Raw genomic sequence first — 26,528 nt, 5'->3', positions numbered from 1 at the left:
CAAGAGGGGAATTACATTAGTTAAAGATTGATTTAAGCCTTTTTAATTTTTGCATGGAATTCCTGTGGCTGCCTTTTCCTAGTTTTAAGTCTTAGCAGAAAATAGAGGGTAAAATGAGAATGATAAGGGCATGTCTGTTTCATTTAGTAATTTGAAGTTGTGAAAACTGTTCTGCATGTATTCACTTTGATAAACAAAGCCATGCTGTTACATTGTATATATGTTTTACTTTTTAAAAATTTTTACATTTTACTTTCATGTCAGTCTTTTTTTGTGTCTATACTTTTGAGGCTACGGCCCAGGCACTGAGGAGCTGCAGCAAGAATCCTCTTTGAAGGCTGTACTTATTTTTCACTACTGTGGCCTGGGCATCCAGGTCAGCAGGGGAGAAACCCATTGCCCCTGTGTTTTTCCCTTTCTCTCCTCCTAAGCATGGTTTATGAAATCATTGGGGGAGCACTGTTGATACTATTACTTATCGTCACTGTTTAAGCATGTCTGTACTTTTTAGAGATGAAGAACTACCCAGTCTTACTCAAGTTCAAAGAGAAGATGACATCTATGCTTTACCACCTTTACTAGAGGAAGAAAAAAATAGGTAAATGTTTATTTACAAATATTTATTATCACTATATTCAGACAGATTTAAACCTTTATGTTTTATCTACATGTTAAGGCATGTGAGAATTAATGCATCTAAAGTAAGCATTCTTGACACTATTTAGAATATTTCTCAGAAACTGAATTATTTATTAATAATTATTTTTGTGGTTTGTGGTGGTTTTTTATTTCCGTAGAGCCTATGCTAAGACTATTAATTTATAATCAGGAAGATATGAATTTTAGTTTTTCTTACACTTTGATTACACTCTTACTCTTTGATTATACATGCTGTCTCTACCTCTTTCTCATCCCTGTGTGTCTTCTCTCTCACACCACCACACTGAATGACCACATATAACAAATTTCTTGCTAAATCCAGTAGATGATTTATAGTTCTCAATTTAACATGGTACCTGCTGAGAATCTGTCTCACCACTCTTTCTCAGTCTGCCTTGTGGACTTTTTCTGGCTGACTGTTAATCATCAGCAGCTTCTGTAGTTGAAGTACAAGTAGAGGACCACTTCGACTGGTGTCCTCTACCTAGCCCCATTTATTTCTGTAGGGGCTCCAGAGAGGCTAGGTAACTTTTAAACTCAGCACAGTTCTTTTTTTCTTCTTAAACCTCACCGGAAGACATGCTTATTGAATTTGGAGAGAGGGGAAGGGAGAGAAAGAGAGAGGGAAAGAAACATTGATAGGAGAGAGAAACATCATCTGATTGCCTCTTGTACGCACCCTGACTGGGGACTGAACCCACTACCTAGGCATGTGCCCTGACTTGAAATTGGGCCCACGACCTTTTGGTTTACAGGATGGCGCTCCAACCAACTGAGCCAGGGCTCAGCCCAGTTCTTTTGATCTTCATCACTGCCACCATAATATTGTTGGTAGGTTATTGTACTGGCTTTCAAATTTCTTTCTCTGACTCTAATCTTTCCCTTTTTAGGAACCCCTTTTTGCCAAGCATAGTCTCTGCTTTGTAGTATAGACTCTGTTAAACCCTAAATCTGATATTGTCATTTCCTTGCTTAAAACATTTCCTAGCTTCTCTCTCTCTTTTTTTTTTAGGATGAAACATCAACATGTTAATCATATGCTTTTCTTTTTAATTTTTTGATTTAATCTTTATTGTATTTTTATTTTCTTTACCAGTTAGTCCCCTTATATCCCCATCCCCCCAGCAGTTACCACACTGTTGTCCATGTCTATGGGTCCTTTTTCCTTTTTGCTCAATTCCTCCACCCTCTAACCCCCCCCACACCCCATCCTAGCTGTCATCATGCTCTCCATCTAATCACATGCTTTTCTAAACAGTGTGATTACAGGAGACTCCAAAAGCTTTCATGACATCGCAAATGGGGTGAGGTGCCTATCATAGTTTTGGCTACCTGCTCTTCCCTTGTGATGGAAGTTGTTAGACCGTGTTGTGATTTCTCACTTAACACATGTTGCCAGCAGACTGTGAGACCAGTGATGGCCTGTGTCTTGCCTTCTTTTTCACCATTGTAGCCCCTAACTCAAGAAATATTTTGTAAGTAGTCATTAAATCACAGGTATTGTAAATGTATATTTGACTTTCAGTTCAGAAGAGGAAGATGAAAAAGAATGGCAAGAAAGAATGAATCAAAAACAAGCATTACAGGTATTAAATAACTTTCAAATTCACAACTTATGCTATTATGAAATGAATGGCATTAAAATGAATACTTTTAATGAAGTAATATGAATTTATGAAGAGTTTTTGATAAAAATAATAAAGACATGCCTTTTTACTATGTATCATATGTATGCATGTGTACATGTGTATATGTAAAATACACATGCATATACATATATATGGGATTATAGTATATCTAGAATTCAAAATAAACCATTTTCTTTTATACCTACCAGCCAGTAAATAAATATAGATAGTTATACATGCTTGTGTGAAATATGGAACATGTACCAACCAGAAATAACTTACAGTAACATTTTGGTGTATATTAGTTCATCCCACATCCTATTATGGTTGACATGGTTGATCATATGTATATTTGGGTATGTGTACATGTATACATACAGGGGGGGACCCTCAAAAAACCAGAATTTATTTATAAAAAATTGTGTATTTATTCTTACAAGTTTAAACTTCAGTTACCTTCAAAGTACTCTCCATTTGATATAATACACCCGTTGAGACCTTTTTTCCTACTGCTCAAAACAGTTTTTAAACTCATTGATTTTGATGCCTTTCTGTGCTTCTGCCTTTTCCCCCCACCTCTTCCACATCTGAAAATCATTTCTCTTTGAGGACTTTTTTCATCTGGGGAAAAAAAAAAGTTGCACCAGGTGAGATTGGGTGATTTAGGGAGAGTGTGGCACAAGGATCATACTGTTTTGGTGAAAAATTGCTGAACGCTCAGCACGATGTGATCGGGTGCACTTGTAAATCACCCATCATGAAATGGGCAGACGTGTTGAGTCTTCATAAAACTTCACTGAAGCCAAATGCAGCCTCTTACAACAGTGCCAGCTGGCTCACTGGTAAGGATGGGTTACTAGAACACTCACCTAGTGGGAGAAGCCAGTAATACAAGGGGCCCACTCTCCAGAAAATAATTCCAGTTTTTTGGGGGTCCCCTCTCATATATATATATATATGTAAATGTATGTCTGTGCATTAATATTATATGTTCCAGTTATCTATTGCTTTGTACTTTAGTGGTGGGAAAACAATAATTTGTTATCATCATCTCTTACTGTTCTGATGAACTCACTGAGGCAGTTCCCTATCAGCATCTCCTGTGTTGGTGTAGTTAGACTGGAGTCTCTTCAAAGGTCTCCTCACTTGCATGTCTGCACATCCAGTTGTTGATGCTGGTTGTCAGCTAGAACACCTGCCTACGACATCTCCACATGGCCTGAGCTCTTCTACAGCATGGCACTGTGTTCCAGGGGTAGGCATCCCAAGAGGAAGTGCCAGGCAGGACCTGTGTTTCCTTTCTAGTCAGCTTTGGAATGTGCAGCATTCCTTATACCAAGTTCTGTTCATTATAAACATATGAAGGATGCCCATATTTAATTTAAGGGAAATTAGAGAAGATGTGGGTTAGAGAACCTGTGGACATGTTTTAGAGTATGTGTGGTATTAAGATATTTTAATATCATACATATTTTAATAACATTTTTACAAATTGAGGTAACAGCATGTACAAGTTTTTGAAAATTTTTTAAGTTCTCAAAATAGGTAATATTCTTTGATTTCCAAATTTACTGTTTTTTGTAAGTTAATGTAATTTCGATACATTTCATCGAAGACTTTTGAGCTAAAACTCTGGGATCCCTCAACTGATAGTAATCTTGGTAAAGACCTTGAACCTTGTGGTCAGAAAGAGCTTCATTTAAGTCCAGGTTCTGTTCATGAGCTGTTTTATCCTAGGCAAAATTAACTTCACCAAGGCTTTATTGTTTTTTTTTTATAAACAAAATAATATCAAAGCCTTCCTTATAGAGCTGATGAGAACATTAGTGAGGGAAAGCATGAGAAGCTCTGAGCATAATGACTGGTCTACCCTAAGTGCTCGTTGATTTGCACATAGGTAACAACATATTGGAGAGCAAATTGCATTATTGTATTTTCTTTACTGATGAACAGTTTTAAAGTACTCTTGGTAATTAGTTAAAATTTAGAAATGTTTTAGAATTTTCCATATCTATGAAATTTCTCACTTTTAACTTTAGTTTAAGAGCAAAATAAAATTAATCTAATTAAGGAAATAGTAAGTATTCTTTAAATTCATAACGTTCATCCCTACATCAAGCCTTTGCACTTGGTTCCCTCTGGCTGTAATGCTTTGTCCTTGAGAATACTTTTTATTGTCTTTCACATCCCTATTCAAGGTCATTTTTTAGTGGGTATCTTCTCTATGAAGTTTTTTTCCCCTCTTCTTTTCTAATTAATTTTCTTATCAGAATACCCTGCTTTATTTTTCATCATGTCTTGTTTACTTATTTGTTTATGTCTTTCTTCACTTCTGAGCATAGGAACCCTACCTGGTATATCTTTATAATACTTTAGCACCTAGAACAGTGGTTGGCACGCTACAGGTGCCTGGTATTTTTTCCTTTGAATGAATGAATGAGTGAATAGGTACATTCCCTAATCTGCCATTCACTTAGATACCTATTGTATATTCTGTACAATTGTGTTTAGCCTGTAGTAGATTATGTAGAACTCTGTTGACATAAACATAAAAATGTCTATCATGATAAATAGCATTAAGTGTATGAATGTTTTACTCTTTACAGGAAGAGTTCTTTCAGAATCCTCATGCAGTAGACATTGAGTCTGAAGACTTCACCAGCCTGCCCCCTGAAATAAAGCATGAAATCTTGACTGATATGAAAGAATTTACAAAACGAAGAAGAACATTATTTGAAGCAATGCCTGAGGTAAAGTATATTCTAGCACATTAATGTGTAGAATTGAGAACTGCAGCAATATTTTTCATTAGAAAAAAATCGATAAGCATTACTTATACAGTATGTTTCCAGTACAAAGGTAGGAGGGAATTCACTGGTAAATTCTTCAAATTAGATCATCTGATAGTGACTCCACAGCCACAGCAACCCTGAGTGGGGTCTCATAGAGAGTTGGGTTTGTTGAACATGTCTCCTGATAATGCTATACCATTAATTATTATCATCTTTAGTTGGTAAATGAGTTTTGTTTTCCTTTCTACTGCTACCACCTATTATATCTAACCTTCTATACCTTTAACTCCCTTTAGACAGAATATAAATTTTTGCAGCATTATTATTCCTAATGAATGGATGTGACGTTATTTTTTCTACAAACTTGGCATTTCTTAAATTGATAACAAAATATGAAAAAAGGCAGGAGATACTTCTTTGCCCGTCACTCTTCTACTTTTACATGAAGAATATGAATACAGGAAGTAGGACAGAAGTCTCTTTTATTTTGGGTGGAAGTTACAGCTGAGTGGCGATGGCTGCTGATTGTGTTCTGTGGGGTCAGAGTAGGGTAAGACATTTGTTCTTCCAGAACAGCCTATCTTATTCCTCTCTGATTAGTCTTGGCCAGGAGAGTCAGGGTAGCAGTTGCAGTAGCAAGGGTGATAATGGTAGCAACAGCTGCAGTGATATGTCCGTCATGAATGTTGAATATGATTACTTATTCAGGTTGCTTCTGATTGGAGACCTCAGAGCTGGAAAATCTTGCCTCCTTAGGTTTGCAGATGATACATATACAGAAAGCTACATTAGGACTGTTGGTGTGAATTTCAAAATAAGAACTATAGAGTTAGATGGGAGAACAATCAAGCTTCAAATATGGGACATAGTAGGCCAAGAGATATTTCAAATAATAACCTCCAGTTATTATAGAGGAGCCCATGGCATCATAGTTGTGTATGATGTGACAGATCAGGAATCCTTCAGTAATAACTAAACAGTGGCTCCAGGAAATAGATCTTTTATGCCAGTTTAGCCTACCAACAAATTGTTGGTAGGGAGCAAATATGATCTGACCATGAAGATAGTAACAGGCTACACAACAACAAGATTATTATAAAATGAAATGGACAGAATATTCAATTTAATTAAAAAAAGAAAATGTTTCATTTTTATTTTAGGGGGAACATCCAGGCTCAGTCTATGAATCAAACATTTTATTTCTTGAATGTGAAAGGACCTTTGGCTGGGCTTTGAGGAAATAGAATTTGGATTATGTAAACAACAGTGGGAAGGAATGAGAGAAAGAGCGACAGTCCCAAATGATTTGCTCCACTTGCTTTATTTTCTGCCACCACAGAGTCTCTGGGATCTGTAGACTAGGGTAGCATGGTGTAGCAGGTCACTGGATCTGTAATTCTGACAGGTAAGGGAAGGAAGTTCTGAATCTTCCAAATTGGGTCATTCTATCATCTGAACATTGGGCAAATACAATACTGATAATAGTAATGATGGTAAGAAGAGTAATAGTAATAATCATAAGAGTAATAGAATAGAAGCAGTGTGTGTAAGGGTTAATCAGAAGATCTGCTTTTGATCCCAGATCTACCAATTATTAGTTATGTGGTTCTGGAAAAGGTACTTAACCTGTAGAAGTGTCAGTTTTTTCATTTTTAGATTGAGGTGTTATTTGTCTCATTGGTGGTCGAGAATAAAATGGGATAATATATATAAAAGCACTTAGAACAGGGGTCTCAAACTCATTTTGACTGGGGGTCACATCAGCCTTGTGGTTGCCTTCAAAGAGCCGAATGTAATTTTAGGACTGTATAAATGTAACTACTCCTTAACAGTTAAGTGAGAGGTTGGTGCCACCAGGTAGAAACAAGATACCAGGCTGAATAAAACAAGGTAGAGGGCTGGATTTGGTCTGTGGGCCTTGTGTTTGCCACCTGTGACTTAGAAGAATGCATTACACAGGAAATATTTTACAGATATTAACAGTTATAATTAATAACTGTGGTTGCTATGATTTATTGTGGGTCTTTTATGGGCTAGAGACTATGCTGGGCACTTAACTTGCCTATTTACTTGCATTTATTAAGCCCACATCAAAATGTCACAGTGTCTGCCTTGCATCATGTCCTTAATTTATGTTTTTTGAATGAGTGATCAGTACCCATGGTTTCTTTTGTTTTGTTCAGTTCTTTTTGTTTTAAAAATTACAATGTTATAGTTTTTTCCTACATATTCAAATTTTACTTGTTTTGTAGTATGGAAATATCAATAAAAAAATCAGTTGCTCTTTGTCAACCTTTTGGGAAAAAGATGGATATATAGTAATATTATCTGTATTTAATATTTAAAAACATCACATTATTTATTTTGCTTTAGGAGTCCAATGACTTTTCACAGTACCAGCTCAAAGGCTTACTTAAAAAAAATTACCTAAACCAACATATTGAAAATGTTCAAAAGGAAATGAATCAGCAACATTCAGGACAAATCCAAAGGCAATATGAAGATGAAGGGGGCTTTTTGAAGGAGGTGGAATCAAGAAGAGTGGTCTCTGAAGACACTTCACATTACATCTTGATAAAAGGTATTGGGCACTTATTTGATAGTTAAAAGCCAACAATATGTTGTGTCTCTGAATTCTATAAACTACCACGCCTGGATAATATTAATGAAGTCCTACTTATGTATTGGGTTGGCCAAAGAGTTTGTTTAGTTTTTTCCATAAAGTAAAAGACATGTTTTTCATCTTCACCAATAATTTTCTTGATTTAGATATTTTGAGTATGTTGGCTGTCTACTGAGTGGTATAACATTGATTGTTTCCAGTTAATGTCTCAATTTGATCACTGTCAACTTCAACTCATCTGCCCTACCATGGAGTATCATGCAGCGAGAAATCTCCAGCATGAAACTTCACAAACTACTTTATCATTATTATTTTTTTTTTAAATATTTTTATTTATTTTTAGAGAGAGGAGAAGGGAAGGAGAGAGAGGGAGAGAAACATCAATGTGTGGTTGCCTCTCATGTGCCCTTTGCTGGGGACCTGGCCTGCAACCCAGGCATGTGCCCTGACTGGAAATCAAACTGGTGACCCTTTGGTTTGCAGGCCTGTGCTCAATCCACTGAGCTACACTAGCCAGGGTGCAAAGTACTTTTGACATGTTTGATCATCACAATACCTTCTCCATACACTGCACAGATCTTTTGCATTTCAGTTGTGTTTTTACATAATATGCCCAAATGTTATGTATTTTCTTTCATATTCAGTGTTAAAATGGCTGCAGAAAAATTCAGTTTTGATAAGTTTTTTAAAGATGCATGCTGATATGACACCTGTCACAATACAATCTTGATGTATACAATTGTATTAATACAATTTTGATAAAACAAAATTGTTTCAAATGCAGTTAAAAGACAGCTAAGTGCTACTAGAGCCATCTCATGGAAAAAAAACAAATGAACTTTTTGGCCAACCCAATGATAGTAATTATGTAAAGCTATTGATGGATTACTTGTTTTAATGGGTTTAAACCCACTTTAAAATGAGCTAATGAGTTAACTCTTAATTGCTAATTAAATGAAAATGTGTGGATTCAATTATGAGAACCTGTATACTCATATTCATGTTATTAGAAGTATATTACTATACTGTAAATCTACATAGTGAGAATGTTTTGCTTTTTCTTAAGGTATACAAGCTAAGAAAGTTGCAAATGTGGATTCAGAGTCTTTTCCATCTTCCAGCAAAATGTGCAGCATGTCTTTTGACTTAAAGTCATCTCCATGTGAAAAACTTAAGCCAGAGAAAGTGTCTGATGCTACCCCTGCTTCTCCACAAATTGTACCAGCTATGCAAGCTGCCTTGCTGGAAAGTAGCACTGAAGAGAAGTTGGAGATTGACAGTCAAAGGCAGTACAATAAGAGGAGTGCATCTGCTACTGTAGATGAAGGCTCTGTATCACCACTGACCCTCTTGGCTATTCAGAAAGCTCTTGATGATGATGAAGATGTGAAAGTGCACTCTGGGAGTGATGTGCAGACAGGAGAGTCAGGAGCGAAACAGCTGTTTGTGAACAGTTCTGATGAGGAAGCTGATGATGGATTTAAAACCAGAGATGTAAAAGGAATTCTGTTAGCAAGACTGCCTCATTCAACCATTGTAAACTGTGTAGAAGAGTGTGTAACCAGCACTAATAATGAAAAGGAGCTTGCAAACTCAGCTCCTTTGTCAGGTACTGTCTTTTGTCAAGGCAGTGAGTCTAGCATTCCAAAAGAACAAATGTCATTTATTTACATGTTTGAGGAATCCTTTCAGACAAGTGATGAGCCTACAGTTAATGATAGGAAAGATCCAGTTCCTTTGGAAAACACAGTGGCAATACAGATGAATGCAAGTGGGCTCCAAAGTGGAAGAGAACTGACAACACCTCCTTTAAGTCCAAGTTCTGCATCAAGGAATGAAACATGTACCAAAGTGCTTAACCTACAAGATCTTTGTCCATCTGAGAATAGGTATGATTCTTCTGTTTTTTCAAGCAATGATGCAGAATATGAAAAAAATTCTGCTTCCAAAGTTATTGATACTGTCAGTTTGCAAGAAGTGAGTAATACATTAAGTATTCCTTCGGAGACAATAAATAGCTTAGAGAATCCTAAAAAGCATGAGGATTTCCTGAAAACCATCCAAGAACATGAGACGATGGAATCTGGTGGCCAGGATTTAATTTCAGCTCCAAAGTTCATAGAACCAATAGGAATTGACTCTGAAGAAAGTGAATCTGATGGTAGGTGCTTAATCTTTTTTAGAGATAAGAATGGTGGGATTTCACATTTGTAGGAACTCAGTTCTCACTGTCAGGTGATGGTCCAGTTCCCTCTGTGCCAGGTGATGACCTAGAGACCCAGAAAGGTGAAATGACTTTCCCAAGGACACATAGCTAGTGATGGAATCTTGACCTTTCCTGTTTTACTCTTCTTTTTGTTATTGTTAAAGGGAGGCCATACCCTAATTGGAGAACATAAAAGTGAGTTTCTTTTTAGTTCTTTTAACTTTTTATTTTGAATTCATTACAAACTTAAAAAGGTCAAAAGAATACTATAAAACATTCTGGTTTCTTCACCCTCTTACCTCACTGGCTAGCATTTTACCACTTTGGCTTTATCATATCTCTCATCCTGTCTGTCTTTATACATATGCATGTGTATTGTGTATCTATATCTATATAATTTTATATGACCAATCATCATTATTTACAGATTCTGTATTTGCAGAATTTACTTGTGACTCCAGATTTAATACTTATGGCACAGGCTTTCTGGTCATTTGTGGACATGCATAGAGCAGCTAAAAACTGGAGTTGCCACACCGTTTGCAGCTGAGATTGAGCAAGGTGACACTCTGCCTTCTTGTTTCTACTGTCTATAGAGAAGACCGAAGGGTGGAGATGGGAGAGAGCAATGCTGTGTAGACCAAGAAGCTGTGGCTCTGGGGCCAGTTGGATAGGGTTTGAATCCCAATTCTGGCAGCAATTCATAGGGTGGCCTCAGGCAAGTCTCTTAAAACTCCTGAACCTTGTTTTCTTGTTTGTAAAATAAATGGAATTTACCAAGATGGGTTGTTTTTAGGATTTAATATTATAAATATATTTTCTCTAGGTGAAAAGATTCAGTATTCATGTTCTCAGGGACTTTATAGAACATAACTGCTGTGAATAAGAAGAAATGACTGTGTACACACTACTCCCCTCTTGCATACTTGCACATGGTAATTTTTTTCTGGTGTCTGCCAGGTTTCTATACTTTAGAGTTGCTATTTTTCCTTTGTAATTAGTATTTTATGGAAAGGAATATTGTGAACTATATAAATGTACTGAACAAGCCTTCACTGACTTGTTTTAGCATCCATTGATGATTTTTACCAAAATAAATTGTGTTATGATGGTTGCCAAATGGTGATTTTCTAATTCCATTTTTTATATATTTGTTAGTCGGCATCCTACTATAAGGAAGATCTTTCCCTTTACCCCATTTATTATTTTTTCATCAGTGTAGAGTCATGGACTCTTATTTTATTCAGTTATGAGTTATGGTACTGTCATACTTTGTTGCTGGAATTGTCTTAGCTTTGGCCAGTGGCTAGTTTGTTCCCTCAAGCTGGCTCCTTTAATTTTTCACAATTACTCATTATGTTTTGAGCATTTCTTTACTTTCTGGCCAAGATATTCCAGGTTTATCTTGTACTTTCCCTGCCCTTTCCTTAAACCAGCTATTTTGCCAAGTGGCCTGTTTCCTTGTAATGGCATGGGGTTTAGAAATCAAGATCTGGACACTGAGTGTGCTTACTGTTGCTGGGATGTCATTGCTTTAGGCCCTCCCAGCAGCAGAGCCAGAAAATATATTTATTTATATATACATACATGTGCACACTTCTATGTATGTATTAAAATCCATAAATTCACAGTGCTATCTGCACTTCCAGTCCAACATCCCAGACTTCATTTTAGCCTCTGCCTTTTTTGTAACTTTCCTTTCTAATAGTGAGAACTCTTGCTTTCGTTATCTTCAATACAGGTACCTATTGCTTATTCTCTCTTTATTTGTAACCATCTCCTGATCTGACTGGCCTCCTCCTCGGCTTAGGCTTTCTCCTCAACCCAGGCTGCAGGCCCTGAGAGCCCCAGCCCCCTCCATCCTCATTGAGCCCCAGCCCCCTATGCCTGAAGGGAAGGAAGGGAAACAACACATTTTTAAAAAGAAAAGACATGAGAGGAGGGAAGGAAATTAGAAGATGAAGAGCTGTTTCTCCCGAGTACTTGTTGAGGACTTTTTCCCACTAAGTCACAGCTTTAGTCTTTGCTGTGTTCATAGTGAAATTCCCAAGAACTTCTTTTACGACCTCCATGATCGTTTACATGTCCCAATAATTCTCCTTTTTGAATTTTACAACAGTAATAGTTAATTTAAAGAATGTATTTGTGTAAAGTTAATATGCAGACCAGACATTTGAACACATGGTTCCTAATTTGAAAGACAATGCCAGTTTGTTTATTTGAAAGGCTTATTTTGCCCTGGCTGGTGTGGCTCAGTGTATTGAGTGCTGGCCTGCAAACCAAAGGGTTGCCAGTTTGATTCCCAGTCAGGGCACATGCCTGGGTTGTGGGCCAGGTTCCCACTAGAGGGTATGTGAGAGACAACCACACATTGATGTTTCTCTCCCTCTCTTTCTCCCTCCCCTTCACTCTTTAAAAATAAATAAATAAATTATCTTAAAACAAGAAAAGCACTGTTTTTAAAAAAGGCTTATTCTGAAGTTACAGGCTTCTATTATTAAATTTATTTAAAGTAATATTCTACTGTCATATGTTTTCTACTACATTTAGGTTTTTTCTTTTTAGGGTAAACAGTTTTTCAGAATACCTTAGAAAGCTATTGATGATTTCAGGATAAATTTAATGTTTCAGTTGTAGATAAAGAGACTTTATTATTTTGGTACAGGAAGTTTCATTGAAGTGGAGAGTGTAGATGACGAACCTCAAACTGAGTTAGCAGAAGCTGCCAAACCTCCCTCTGTACAAGGTGAAGAGGAACTGATAGGACCTAAGGAAGAAGAATACAGTGGTGACTCTGAAGGCTTCCTAGGAGACAACTCTGAAAATGAGCCCTTGGGTACTGAACCACATGAAGAAACTCAAAAAGATGCAGATAATTTGCTCAATGAATGGCAAGATATTGATTTGGTAATAATGTTACTTTGTGCTTTAACTTATTGCTGAGGAAGCCGTGTTAAGTAGCTTTTGAGTTTTAAGGAGTTACTGGTTGAATATTATTAGCTATTTGTGTGCCTCTTTTTGTTGTTGCTGATGGTGCCTTTTTTTATGTAGGTTTGGGAAAGTCTCCACTTTCCCTGGGATTTAGTGAGGGGGGAACTCTAAAGATATTATAGACTTGCTCAAAAATCCAAGTGGAAAACTTCATAAAAGGAAAAGTTTATTGGTAATTTCAGTCAGACTAGATGCAGGCTTTTGTAATAGATTAAATTAATTGGGTTATTAGTATAATGATCTACAAATGAAATTATTTTGTAGACAGAGCTGGAAACTCTGGAGAGTGATCTTTTAACAGAACAGAATTTATTGAAAGCTAAAAAACAGCAGCAAGAACGGATTGCTGCTACTGTTACAGGACAGATGTTTTTGGAAAGCCAGGTAGGTGTACCAACTTGGGCCCCTTTTCATTACACCTACTCATATTTTTACTTAAGCAGATTCCCTGAGGGGAGGTATTAAATGAAATGTTTAAGGGTCAAGGGTCAAGGCCAGGTGGTGGTCATTGTTTATCTGTAATTCTTTAGGAACTTCTTCGCCTGTTTGGAATTCCCTATATTGAGGCTCCCATGGAAGCAGAGGCTCAGTGTGCCATTCTGGATCTGACTGATCAAACTTCTGGAACAATCACTGACGATAGTGATGTTTGGTTGTTTGGAGCACGACATGTCTATAAAAACTTTTTTAATAAAAACAAGTTTGTAGAATATTACCAGTATGTGGACTTTCACAACCAGTTAGGTAAGACTTCAGAGTATGATTACTTTCTGAACTTTACCTTCAGAATTTGTATTGATTTTTTTCTTTCTGAGGAGCTAACTTGATATATTAATGGAAATGATAGAAATTTTCATATAAGTGATCTTTTGCTTATTAGAGAAACAGGATTTTAAAATTAGAATGAAGAAATTAAAAGCCTAGTATGTTTAGACGTTTCCTGCAATTTAATCATCTGACCTGGTTAGACTTTAGTTACCTGATCTCTCAAGAGGGAACCAAATGTAGAGATGGGAGGCAGGTGGGAGTCTCTCCGGTTGGAATCATGAACCTTATGGTCCTATACCGGTGTTTCTGGCAGTCTCTTATTGTCCCATTTATCCAGTAGGCATGCCAGTTGTTGTTCTTGGCAGTGGAGAAACAGCAGAAAAATAAAACAGTCTAATAGAAAAACATAAATCATAACTGCACAGTTAGTGGCATGTGCTATATAGAAAAATAAAGCAGTGAAAGAGTTACATGAAGTATATGTACTGTTTCATGTAAAGTTTTGGTTGGGAATGGCTTTACTAATAGGTAACTTTTAGGCTAAGGTCTAAAGGGAAGCAGAAACTACTGTTATAGCTATTGTCTCTTGAGGATGAGTATGTGCAAAGGCCCTTGGTCAGAAGCTTGGTTGATGTAGGGAAGCAAAAGGTGGTTATGTATTGAATTTTGTCCCCTCAAAATTCACATATTGTAGTTCTAACCCCCCAAATACCTCAGAACGTGGCTGCATTTGGGGATATAGTGTTTAAAGAGGTAATTATTAAATGAAGTCATTAGTGTGGACCCTAATACAGTCTGATTGGTGTCCTTATAGGAAAAGAAGATTGGGATATAGAGGGAAAAGGGAAGACACATGGAGAAGACAGTCATTTACAAGTTAAGGAGAGAGGCCTTCAGAAGAAACTAGCCCTGCCAATACCTTAAAACAGGGGTATCAAACTAATTTTCACCAGGGACCACATCAGCCTTGCGGTTGCCTTCAAAGGGCCGAATGTAATTTTAGGACTGTGTAAATGTAACTACTCCTTAGCTAGGGGTAAGGGGCTCGGTGCTGCTGCCAGGCAGAAACAAGGTGTCAGGCTGGATAAAACAAGGCGGAGGGCTGGATTCAGCCCAAGGGCCTTGTGTTTGCCACCTGTGCCTTAAAATTTCTAACCGCCAGAACTGTGAGGAAATAAATTCCTGTTGTTTAAGCCACTCAGTCTGGGTACTTCATTGTCACTGTCTGAGCAAACTAAGGAGAGGCCAGTGTGAGTGAATGAGAATAGCAAGAGTAAATATCAGAGAGGAAGGAAGAAACCTAAACCAAGTAGGGTCTGCCATGCTATAGAAAGGATTTCTGGGTGGATTAGGTGTGTGATTTGAGAGAAGGCGAACAGTCAAGGGTGACTCTTTGTCCTGAGCAAGGACTCACTATTAATGAGGTAAGGGAATCCAGGGAAGGAGCAGTTGGAGTAGAAGAGATAAGATCCAGGTTTGGATCTGTTATATCTGAGATGCCCAGTACATATCCAAGTAGAGATGTTAAGGTAATTGTTGAGTATGTGTGACTGTGGTTCAGAGGAGAAAGCCAGCTAGAAAGCTAAATTTGTGGGTTGATGTATAGATGGTATTTAATTGTGTTATTAAAAGCTGTGAAGATGGATGAAACTTTAAAATTCTTAACAGAATGCCAATAGAAAAAGAATTTGTTTCAAATAGTAAATAAGAGATGTCTTTGGCTGCTGGATGAGAATGTGTATACATATATATTGTTGATATAATAAAATGTCTATAAATGTTATAATATTTCTACAATAAAATTTAAATTAAAAATATGTAATAATTTTTATTCTTATAGGATTGGACCGGAACAAATTAATAATTTTGGCCTATTTGCTTGGGAGTGATTACACAGAAGGAATACCAACTGTAGGTTGTGTTACAGCTATGGAAATTCTCAATGAATTCCCTGGACATGGCCTGGAACCTCTCCTAAAATTCTCGTAAGTTCTTTTTTAATTTCTTTAATCCAGATGTTCATATAAGTACACAGATTACCAGTCAGAGCTATTATTTACACTATGACCTGTTACAATTGTTGTTCATTAAGAAAACAGGAGGAGGTATTGATTAGGGTTGCTAAAATATGTTTTCCTTTTTTTAGAAATCTGATGAAATCAGAGATCATTTTTTTTTTTTTTAGAGTTGTCAGGTTTATCCTAATTCAAGGGTACAAAGCCAGTCCTCTGGGATTACCTAGGTGTGTAGAAGTTGCTGCTTCATTACTTCAAATATTTATTAAGTAGCTACTTCGTGTCAGACACTGTGCTAGGCTAGGATAGGAAAGAGGGCTGAGTCATAGACCATCCCCTCAAGCAGCTCCCATGCTCTTGGAAGTGACAGAGAAACAAACACATACTAGTACTTCTGTTTGTTGAGTGTCCTGAAAGGGGTTGTCAGAGAGGGGCGTGGAAATATAATGCCAGGAACTTTATGTTACGCACTGCTTTCCTTTTTCTCACTGCTTGTGTACTATGATGTATTCAGTGGTGGGTGCATTCCACACAGAACCTAAGAGTTGTCCTAAATCTGGGGTACACTTCAGTTTTTGAGATTCTCAGATGTTGGTAGTTATGAGTATGTCTGTGAAAGTAGTTCTTTCTTAAGGTTGTACCCTGATGGCATCTTTAAAAAAAAAATTGAAGTATAATTCACACACCATAAATTTCACTCTTTTAAAAGTGCACTATTTGGTGGCTTACAGGCTATTCACAAGATTGTGATCTCATGTTCTAACCATCAATATGTCATGAGATACTATTTCACAACAGATGATTTCATGATTTTTTTATCATGAGTTTGAAAAATTCTGGGTTTTTCTGGTCTGAAGAATCAGTGATTAGAATTCAAATGGAAATACAAAATTGTTTTAATGGTTGCTGTCCTACAGCCTTAGCATACAACCAGTGTATTTTATTTTATGCTTTTTTTTATACCTCTTCATGATTTTATTATTGAAGAAATGTATATACTGGAAGTAAGTTATTAGGGTGCTTGTAGGTCATGGTATTTCAATAATTTGAACAACCACAAGGAGATTTTTTATACAAATAATAAATACATAATAGAAAAATTATAAAATATGGACTAGACAGATAATTAACATTTTGGTTTATATAATTTTAGACTTTGCACAATATACTCATACATTTTATATATATACATTTGACCTTCGAACTGCTTATATATGGATTTTTTTCCTATAACTATACAGTCAAACTCTGTATTTTAAGTTTTCTATCTATGTTGAAAAGAGTATTTTCTTTTTCTTTTTAAGTATATTTTACTGATCATGCTATTACAGTTGTCCCATTTTTCTCACCCCTTTATCCCCCTCCACCCTGCACCTTCCTCCCTCCCTTTAACATTCTGCCCCCTTATTTCATGTTCATGGGTTGTACATATAAGTTCTTTGGCTTCTTCATTTCCTATACTATTCTTAACCTCCCCCTGTCTATTTTCTACCTACCATTTATGCTGCTTATTTATTGTACCTTCTCCCCCTTTTTCCCCTTCCCGTGCCCTGCTGATAACCCTCCATGTGAACACCATTTCTGTGATTCTGTTCCTGTCCTAGTTGTTTGCTTAGTTTATTTTGGTTTTGTTTTTTATAGGGTTAGTTGTTGATAGTTGTGAGTTTGTTATCACTGTTAGTTTTGATCATCTTCCTTTTCTTAGATAAGTCCCTTTAACATTTTATATAATAAGGGCTTGGTGATGATGAACTCCTTCAACTTGACCTTATCTGGGAAGCACTTTATCTGCCCTTCCACTGTAAATGATAGTTTTGCTGGATAGAGTAATCTTGGATGTAGGTCCTTGCCTTTCATGACTTTGAATACTTCTTTCCTGTAAGGTTTCTTTTGAGAAATTAGCTGATAGTCTTATGGGAGCTCCTTTGTTGGTAACTTCTTTTCTCTTGCTGCTTTTAAGATTCTCTCTTTAATTTTAATCATTGGCAGTTTAATTATGATGTGTCTTGGTGTAGTCCTCTTTGGGTCCAACTTGTTTGGGACTCTCTGAATTTCCTGGACTTGAATGTTTATTTTCCTCACCAGATGGGGGAAATTTTCTTTCATTATTTTTCAAATATGTTTTCTATTTTTTGCTCTTCCTCTTCATCTTCTGGCACCCCTACAATTTGCATGTTGGAATGTTTAAAGTTGTCCCAGAGGTCCGTAAGTCTCCTTGATTTTTGAATTCTTGTTTCTTCATTCTGTTCTGGTTGAATACTTACTTTTTCCTTTTGTTCCAAATTGTTGATTTGAGTCCTAGTTTCTGTCCCTTCACTGTTGGTTCCCTCTATATTTTCTTTTATTTCAATTTGTATAGCTTTTATTTCTTCTTTTGTTTTGCAACCAACCTCAAATCATTTGTGTGAGCATACTCATTACCAGTGTTTTGAACTGGTAGGTTGGCTCTCTCTTCATTGCTTAGTTCTTTTTCTGGAGGCTTGATCTGTACTTTTATTTGGGCCGTATTTCTTTGACTTGGCACACCTGTTACATTGTAAGGGGCAAAGCTTTAGGTAGTAGCCAAGGCAGGGCAACCATCTCTGCTGGGTTGTGGTGTTGTATGTGTAGGAAGGGTCTGAGAAGGAACAATGCCACTTGCTGGGCTCTTGCTGGCTTTCAGTCACTTCCCCCCTACCTACAAGCGAATTGTACCTTTCTGTGCTGATCCCTGGTTGGATGGGTTTGTGTACATTCTAGGACCCTATGGGTCCCTTCAGTAGACTCTCCTGTAAGACTAGGAGTTTCTCCCACAAACGCACCCCCCACATATTTTTACAGCCAGAGGTTTTGAGGCTTTATTTTCCCATGCTGGCACCCTGGTTTGTGCAGTTTGTCTCATTCTCCAGTTGTTCCTCCCCGTTTATCTGCATGAGAATGTGGGAATGCTAGCCACTGCCTTGCCTGCCCAGTCCGCCAGCTATTGCCTTGCCGTGTGTCCTCTCCTCTCCCAGCTGCCCTGAAAATAGTATTTTCTGTCTGGGTTTGGGAATTGGCACTTGCAGAGGGCCAACTGTGTATATTGTTCTGTGCCATTTTATATAAGGCATTGAGCATCCATGGATTTTGGTATCTGCAGAAGATCCTGGAACTAGTCCCCTTATATACTGAGGGATAATTGTAGTCAAATTTTTGGTGAGCCAAAGTTATTGGAGGATTTTTGATTGTGTGCAGTTGGTGCTGCTAACCCCCATGATGTTCAAGGGTCAGCTATATAAATACATACATACACATGTATACTTATGTGTGTGTTTACTATTATTATTTTTTACATGGATGATGCTATAGACTTTTTATGTCACTTGTAACTCTCCTGGTAATAGAACATGGTATATCATCAATGTGTACCATTAAAGTCATTAATGATAGTGATTTTTAAAAATGTTTATTGACATTAAACATTTGCATTTCTGATTTAGTGCCTAGCCTGTTATACCTTTTTTCTTCCATCAGTTTTTACTCTTTTTTTGCCAGTTGAACAGTCTACAGTTTTGAGTCAGCTTTAGCAGTTTCTGCCTATGGTCTTCCAGCTCTTCATTGACAGTTAGGGGCAGCCTATTGCAGTACATGGATCAGGAGGGTTAGGGTGAATGCAAAGGTAAAGAACAAGAGGAGCAATAGAAGAGCTATAGAATTGAGAATGTTGCCTGGTGTTCTTTTCTGCTTTTTCCTCCTAACTACACTCTAGCAAGTCATACTCCATTTAAAGTAGCGCTTTTCCCTGGCTGGGTGGCTCAGTTTGTTGGAGCATTGTCCCACACACCAGAAGGGTTCAATTCCTGGTCAGGAACATACCTAGGTTGTGGGTTTGATGCCCCATCCGGGAGTGTATTGGAAAGCAGCCGGTCGATGTTTCTCTCTCACATTGATGTTTCTGTTTCTGTCTCTAAAATCAGTGAACATATTGGCTGAGGATTTAAAAATAGATAAATAAATGTAGAGCTTTTCTGGACCTTCAAGATGCATTCAGCCCAGGTGTGCTTTGTTTAGACTACAGTGTGCTCTTTAATTTTTGAAAATAGATTTTTTCCTAAATATTTTATTTATTTATTTTTAGAGAGGGGAAGGGAGGAAGAAAGAAAGGGAGAGAAACATCAGTGTGTGGTTGGCTCTAGTGTGCCCACTACTGGGGACCCGGCCTGCAACCCGGGCATGTGCTCTGACTGGGAATGGAACGAGACATTTTGGTTTCCAGGCTTGCACTCAGTTCATGAGCTACACCAGCCAGGGCCTCTTCTTTAATTTTTATTGACTACCAACATTTAAGTTTGGGGAGATTTCACAGAAAATTTTGGATTTTCTTGGAGGAAAATGAGATCTGAAAATATTGGTCCCAAATCTCAGATAAGTCCCAAAACAGCTGGACAGGGTACAAATCTTTTAGTTTCATCATTGGTGCTGCCAACTCTGTATTGTGTTCTTCACATTTTAGCTAATGGCAGACGACGTCTTCTGTCTTTGTGTTAAGTGCCTGCCCCTCTGGCGTTAAAGAGGGGTGATCCTTTTTGTTTAATGAGCGCACAGCGTGTTGTGCTGATTTTCCTCACTGAAAATTATGATGAGTGCTTCAGAGATGAAATTCAAACAGAGTAGGGGGGAAATATGGGTATCTTCTCAGTGCACTGTTGAAAACAGTACTGTAAAATTAGTAGTGAAAGATCTTTTTATTTTCTCCTCTTTGCATTTTGATCCTACAGTGATGTCTGTAGTTAGCCTTTTTTAAAGCTAGGTGGCACTCCTGCATCAGTGAAGTGAAACTGGTTGAGCCAGCGTATCTGAATTGTTAATACTGTAAGTATGTGAAACAGTAGAACACGTGATGTAGGGGTTTTTTAGTTTCTGTTGAATGCATCGATTAGTGAAGGTTATATTTATGTTTTAACTATTATGCCATTCATTTTTTCAAATTGTATAAATTCTGTCTATCTATTGCCACATTATAAACCACCTTCAAACAGCATCTGTTACTGATTTTGCTCATGAATCCACAGTCTGGTCAGGCCATGTTCCATGTATGTTAGGGGACAGCTCACCTGGACTAGAGGATTCTCTTGAGATGGCTCATACACATGGCTGGCATCACACATGGTGCCATCACCTCAAACCTCATGCAAAACAGGACTGTTGGCCTAGGACCCTCTCTATTGGGACCTCTTTATAACCTGGGCCTTCCTCAGAGCGTGTTGGCTGCTTCCAAGGCAAATTATCCAAGGGACAGGTTGTTGAAACTAGTTGCTGAGGGCCTGGAGGAGTGTCACTTCTTCAGCCACAAAATCTGCCTGGCTCAAGTGAAGAGGACATGGACTCAGCTTCCAGAAGGAAGAGTCAAAGAATGTGTAGCTATCTTTAACTTGCCGTAGTAATTGATGTTCATGACGGAAAATTGAAAAATGAATAAAATATAAAGAAAAAAATGATCAGCTATATTCTTGCTTAGAGCATTGCCTAGCACACAGTGAAATAATGTTGCTTAAATATCTTTAGTTTTTCTCTTTATCCAATTTATGCATTTTTCCAAAATTGGGATCATATTCTATGTAGAATTATGTTCTACATAGAATTGAACATGAAATTGAACATGTTTTTGGCATTTTCACATTTTATTAAATATTTCTGGGTCTATTATTGTAGCTAACTCAAGGTAAATAAATAATACACAAAAATATATTTCCTCCATTTTACCTCTGAGAAAGAGATCTGAAGAAGCTGAGACTTTTTTTTATGAGTATGGGCTCTGGAGGGAGATTATCAGGGTCTGACTGTACCAGCCTCAGCTGTGAAATCTTGAGTAAGTTACTTCTCTTTGAGTTCATTTCCCTTGTCTGTGAGGTGAGGACAATGATAGGCCTGTACTCATGTAATGATTGGTGTGTAGAACAGTTAAAACAGCGCAAAGCACAGAGTTATCTTTAATCATTGTTTGCCATCATTATATATTATGGTTAATAATACTAAGTATAATCGTATTATGTAGGTCATAGGATTTGTTTTGAAATTAGGAGTGGAGTTTCTGTCTCCTAACTTTAAGTTTAGGTCTTTATCTGTAATACATCTGCTGTAATGTTATTGCTTAATAAAGACTTGTTTCTTTTGCCTTATAGAGAATGGTGGCAGGAAGCTCAGAAAAATAAGAAGATAAGACCTAATCCTTATGACACTAAAGTGAAAAAAAAGTTACGGAAACTGCAACTCCCACCTGGCTTTCCTAACACAGCTGTTGCAGATGCTTACCTCAAACCTGTGGTGGACGACTCCAGGGGATCGTTTCTGTGGGGGAAACCTGATCTTGACAAAATTAGAGAATATCCTTTTACTTAAAAACATAGGAACATTCAGCCAAATCTGTGTTTTGATTTAAAACTTACGGAACATGAACTTGGATTTTCTTAATATTCCATTTGTCTAAGACGTTCCTTTTAGTTCTTTTTTTATCAGTTTTTTAAAATTGATTTTATTTATTTATCTTTAGAAGGGAAGGGAAGGAGAGAGGGAGAGTAATATCAATGTATGGTTTCCTCTCGTGTGTCCCCTGCTGGGAACCGGCCTACAACCCAGGCATGTGCCCTGACTAGGGGAATCAAACCTTGATCCTTTGGTCCGCAGGCCCACGCTCAATCCACTGGACCCACGCTCAATCCACTGGGCTACGCCAGCCAGGGCAGTTTTTTTTTTTCTTTTATTGTAAAATGCACATAAAATGTACATTTATATTCTTAACCATTTTAAGTGCATAATTCAGTAGTATTAAGACATTCATGTTGTTGTGCAACCATTAGCACCATCCATCCTCATAATTCTTTTCGTCTTGTATACCTGAAACTCTATACCCATTAAGTAATAACTCCCATTCCCCCTGGCCATTACCATTCTATATTCTGTCTCTGTAATTGTGACTATTTTAAGTACTTCATATAAGTGGAAACATACAGCATTGTTCCTTTGTGTCTGGCTTACTTCCGCTGAGCACAATATACTCAAGGTTCATCTACATTGTAGCAAGTATCAGAATTTTTTTTTGAAGGCTGAATGATATTCTGTTTATGTATATACCACATTTGGACACTTGGGTATTCCACATTTTTGCTATTGTAAATAATATCCTTAAAGAGGATCTTTGTTTGAAATAAGTAGTATAGCATTCATAGTTATAACCATGTACTTAAGTATTCTGAAAGAATAGAAGGGTATTAGGTTTTTTAAAATTACTTATTTTCCTCTCTGCATATTTAAATAATTATTTGAGTAGTGTTCTAATGTAATAGAATTAATGTAACTACAGTTTTTTCTTTCAAAGAAATATGTATGATACTTGTTTTTATGTTAGGGTAACCTTTTTTCATAGTCACGAGTGTTTGATGTCCTAAAATGAGAGTGGGATGTGTTTTATCTTAGAGGATATTGAAAAGAACATAGTGTCAGATGATTATATTGGAGTAATTTGTTTTGTTACTCCTGTTTTTACCACTTTTAATCTTTATAGATATGAAAATCTGTGGAGATATGGGGAATGGAATCAAGGATGGTTTTTTGGACCTTTTTATTTATCATTTATTTAAATATCTTTAGAAATGTGTATAAGTCTTAACTGCCTGCATATTTTGTCAGCGCTATTTTGGCTGGAATAGGACAAAGACAGATGAGTCTCTGCTTCCAGTGTTAAAGCAAATGAATGCCCAGCAGGTAATCATGGCAGCTCTTTTCCTAGTTCAGGATAAAGAGTTATTACTCTTATTGTAGGGCGTGTAACATACATTTTTAAATGATTTAATGAGAACAGAAGAAAACAGTAAAAGAAAAATTGGACTTTGTCTTCATTTTCTAATGTCACCCTTAGGGCTGGACTTTGGTGTCCTTTTGACTCATTCCGATTTTGGAAAAAAACTGTGTAATAATGGATTGTACACTGAGGTAGTTTTAATTAAATATATTTTCCTTTTAGTACTATTTTTATTTTTTAACAAGTCTAGGAAGCGTCAAGTACAAAGCAATAATTAATGTCTTAATGCTCTTTAAGTCTGTGGAGGAATCATACTGCATTAAGTATGATGTAGACACTAAAAATTACTGTTCTTGATTCATTTGGGAGAAAACTGGCTTTTGAGAGAGAACGAATTAGTGTTCTCTGAAATGGACATTTAAATACTAGTAAACAAAGTGGAACTCTCAGATTTGCTTTAGAAACTTTACTTGTCTGATTTATTATTATTTTATTTATTTTTTTTTAGACCCAGCTCCGAATTGATTCTTTCTTTAGATTAGCTCAACAGGAGAAACAAGATGCTAAAGTTATTAAGAGCCAGAGACTTAACAGAGCTGTGACGTGTATGCTGAGGAAAGAAAGAGAAGAAGCCGGTCAAAGAGAAGCAGTTTCTGTTGCCATGGAGAAAGAATTTGAGTTCCCTGATAAAGCAAAAGTTAAGACTCAGAAGAGATGCATAGCAAATAAATGCAGAGAGTCATCAAGCCTGAAAAGAATGAGGCTTTCAGATTCTAAACGAGAGAGTAAATGTGGGTTTTTGGGGGAAGCCTACCTCTCGCAATCATCTGATGCATCCTCAGGTGAGGATGCTGAATGTTTATCTTTAATGAATATGCAGCAGGGAAAAGCAGCTTCAGAGGCAAAAATCCGCTCTTCAAATTTGCAGAATACGGTAAAACCTGATCCTGTAAGGGATGGAGGTGCCACCACCAGCAGCAGCAGCTCTAGTGAGGATGATAGAGAGAAAACAAAACCAGTCCTGGTAACTGCCAGATCTGTGTTTGGGAAGAAGGGAAAACTGAGAAGCACTAGAAGGAAGAAAAAAAGCGTAGTTTAAATGTGTATTCTCTAACACTTTGCAATAAATTTGTTGTGAGGAAATAATAAATGTATGCACAGTCTTTGAATTTAGTGTGTGGTTTTTAAAAATATGGATACTTAATTTGATATGTATTTATTTTCAAGGTGTTACATTGTTTTAATGTGTTCTATCTCATTGAATATTTCTTTATATTCACAGGCTTTGTTCATGCTCCTGTTACTGTAAAATGTATAATTTCTGATCCTTTCTGACAATATTAAACAAAAGGAAAAATGATTTATATTGATCGGTGCTCTCAATACGGATCCCTCTGACTTTACAACCTCGATGAGCAGAAAAAGAACCTTATTTCTATTTCACAACAGTGGCAGTTATGCCCAGCTGCATAAACTTGTCCCCCACTGCTTCCCATTTTCACTCAGGGTCCCCTTAGAAGGATAGCAGGAGGGAACCTCACTGCTGCAGCATACTTGAAAAGTATGTCTTCTGTGATTAGGAAATGTAAATGGGGTGCATGATTCCACCTGTAACCATTAACTGTACAGGAACCTCTGCACCATAATGTTCTGCTTTTAAAATACTTTGGTTGTCCCAAGCTGACTTCTTTGAAAATGTGTATAGGGGTCAGGGCTGTAGCAGAACTGGTGTAGATGCATTAACTTTAGGAGTGGCTTCCAGCAGTGGATTATTAACAGAGTAGCCCAGCCAAGGTTAGTTTGTGATTCTTCTTGCTGAGATCTCTCAACAATAACTCCTAAAGTTGTGGATGCTTACTTAGAGTTAAGAATACACTGAGGATAGTATTACTGTTACAGAACAGGGCCAAGGGGTGTACGATATACTATTACCAAAAGGACCCCCCACTAGGTTCGAATTGTCTGCCACCAGAGGAAAGATGTCTCTCAATGCCAGAGATATGTGAAAAGGCAAGGAAATGTTTATTTAAAGCTATACAGACTTAAAGTAGTGACCTAATGTCTTCATTAAAATACCAAAGTCCTTTAGAATACCCACAGACACATACAGTCCTTTATTCTCCCTCTGCCCTAATTTTGGGAACCTTATCTCAGGAAAAGAAGTAGATTCAGTCTCCTGGCACCATCAGCTATGTTGCTGTCAGGATCTCCAGCTTTGGATCCCAGTTAATCCAAAGTCATATGACACCTTCTTATGCCCTACTGGCAAGAGTCCTTTCACCCTTCTTCCAGGCAAAGTCTCTCCTGCTTCCTAGGCCACGTGGCCAAAAGGAGCACCCCAAAGCCTCATGTTTCTGTTCTACCAAAGCTGCGGGAGTCCCCACTCTGGCCAAAACTGTGGTTCTCCTCTCCATGGCTGCCCTGTCTGGGTTGAAATCTCTGTGCCAATCTTCCTTTGTTACCCCCATTTCTGACTCCTCCTACAATCAGTTACACCTGCCAGCATTCCTGTAGTATTCCAAGTTTACTGGGCTGCCATTGTGAATCTGGGCAGGTGTGGCTCCATGTAATGGAGACAATCTCCAAGCTGTCACACAGGCACTAACCAGGGGGACCTGCCCCCCAGTTACATCTTGGGTGGAAGTCCCTTCCATCCCCCTGGATCAGAGCATGGCCACAGCTATTTAACGTATCTATACAACCAGTTAAAGGTTATAGATATGTTAAATGACCATGCCAGAGGTTAGCCGCAAAGTTGTTGCTGTACAAAACAGCTCTGCATGTTCCTACTCCATGTGTCCCTTCCCCCAACTCACACCTGTGGGGGAAGGGGTGAGGACATCCTGTATATCTTTCTATTTCCTGTACACCTTAAGTTCTGGACCCCATTCCAAATCCCTATTTGGGGCCCCATCTTGGTTGCACACTGTTTCATTACCAATTACTTTGAGCTTGGGTTCTTTGGCCTTTGGGTTGTTTCTTTCCATCTGTTGTCTTTTTGGCATTTTGGTATTTCTACCTTTCTTGGTTTCCTTCCCTCAGTCTTCAAATACTGGTTGAAAATCTTTGCCAGTGAAAAGCAAATACAA

The 26,528-nt window shown here is 37.5% G+C and overlaps 1 protein-coding gene across 3 annotated transcripts in view; it reads left to right on the top strand.

Annotated features, from left to right (window-relative positions):
• The window catches only part of ERCC5 (ERCC excision repair 5, endonuclease), a 37,642-nt gene extending 11,114 nt beyond the window's left edge, over positions 1–26,528 (top strand). For 2 of the 3 annotated variants that reach the window (XM_053670342.1, XM_053670344.1), the window contains exons 4-15: positions 512–598; positions 2,186–2,246; positions 4,895–5,038; positions 7,454–7,661; positions 8,770–9,864; positions 12,575–12,816; positions 13,165–13,284; positions 13,431–13,644; positions 15,509–15,653; positions 21,824–22,026; positions 23,320–23,402; positions 23,948–26,528. In XM_053670342.1, the coding sequence (XP_053526317.1) occupies positions 512–598; positions 2,186–2,246; positions 4,895–5,038; positions 7,454–7,661; positions 8,770–9,864; positions 12,575–12,816; positions 13,165–13,284; positions 13,431–13,644; positions 15,509–15,653; positions 21,824–22,026; positions 23,320–23,402; positions 23,948–24,538 (3,193 nt within the window). In that variant the 3' untranslated portion in view covers positions 24,539–26,528. Of the gene's footprint in view, positions 1–5; positions 377–511; positions 599–2,185; positions 2,247–4,894; positions 5,039–7,453; positions 7,662–8,769; positions 9,865–12,574; positions 12,817–13,164; positions 13,285–13,430; positions 13,645–15,508; positions 15,654–21,823; positions 22,027–23,319; positions 23,403–23,947 lie in introns of those variants that run through there. The other variant, XM_053670345.1, reaches the window with a different exon arrangement.

Source organism: Artibeus jamaicensis, unplaced genomic scaffold, assembly GCF_021234435.1.
Source record: "Artibeus jamaicensis isolate MK-2021 breed Jamaican fruit bat unplaced genomic scaffold, CSHL_Jam_final contig_559, whole genome shotgun sequence".
NCBI classification, from domain to species: domain Eukaryota; kingdom Metazoa; phylum Chordata; class Mammalia; order Chiroptera; family Phyllostomidae; genus Artibeus; species Artibeus jamaicensis.
This window is presented reverse-complemented; position numbering and strand designations above follow the sequence as displayed.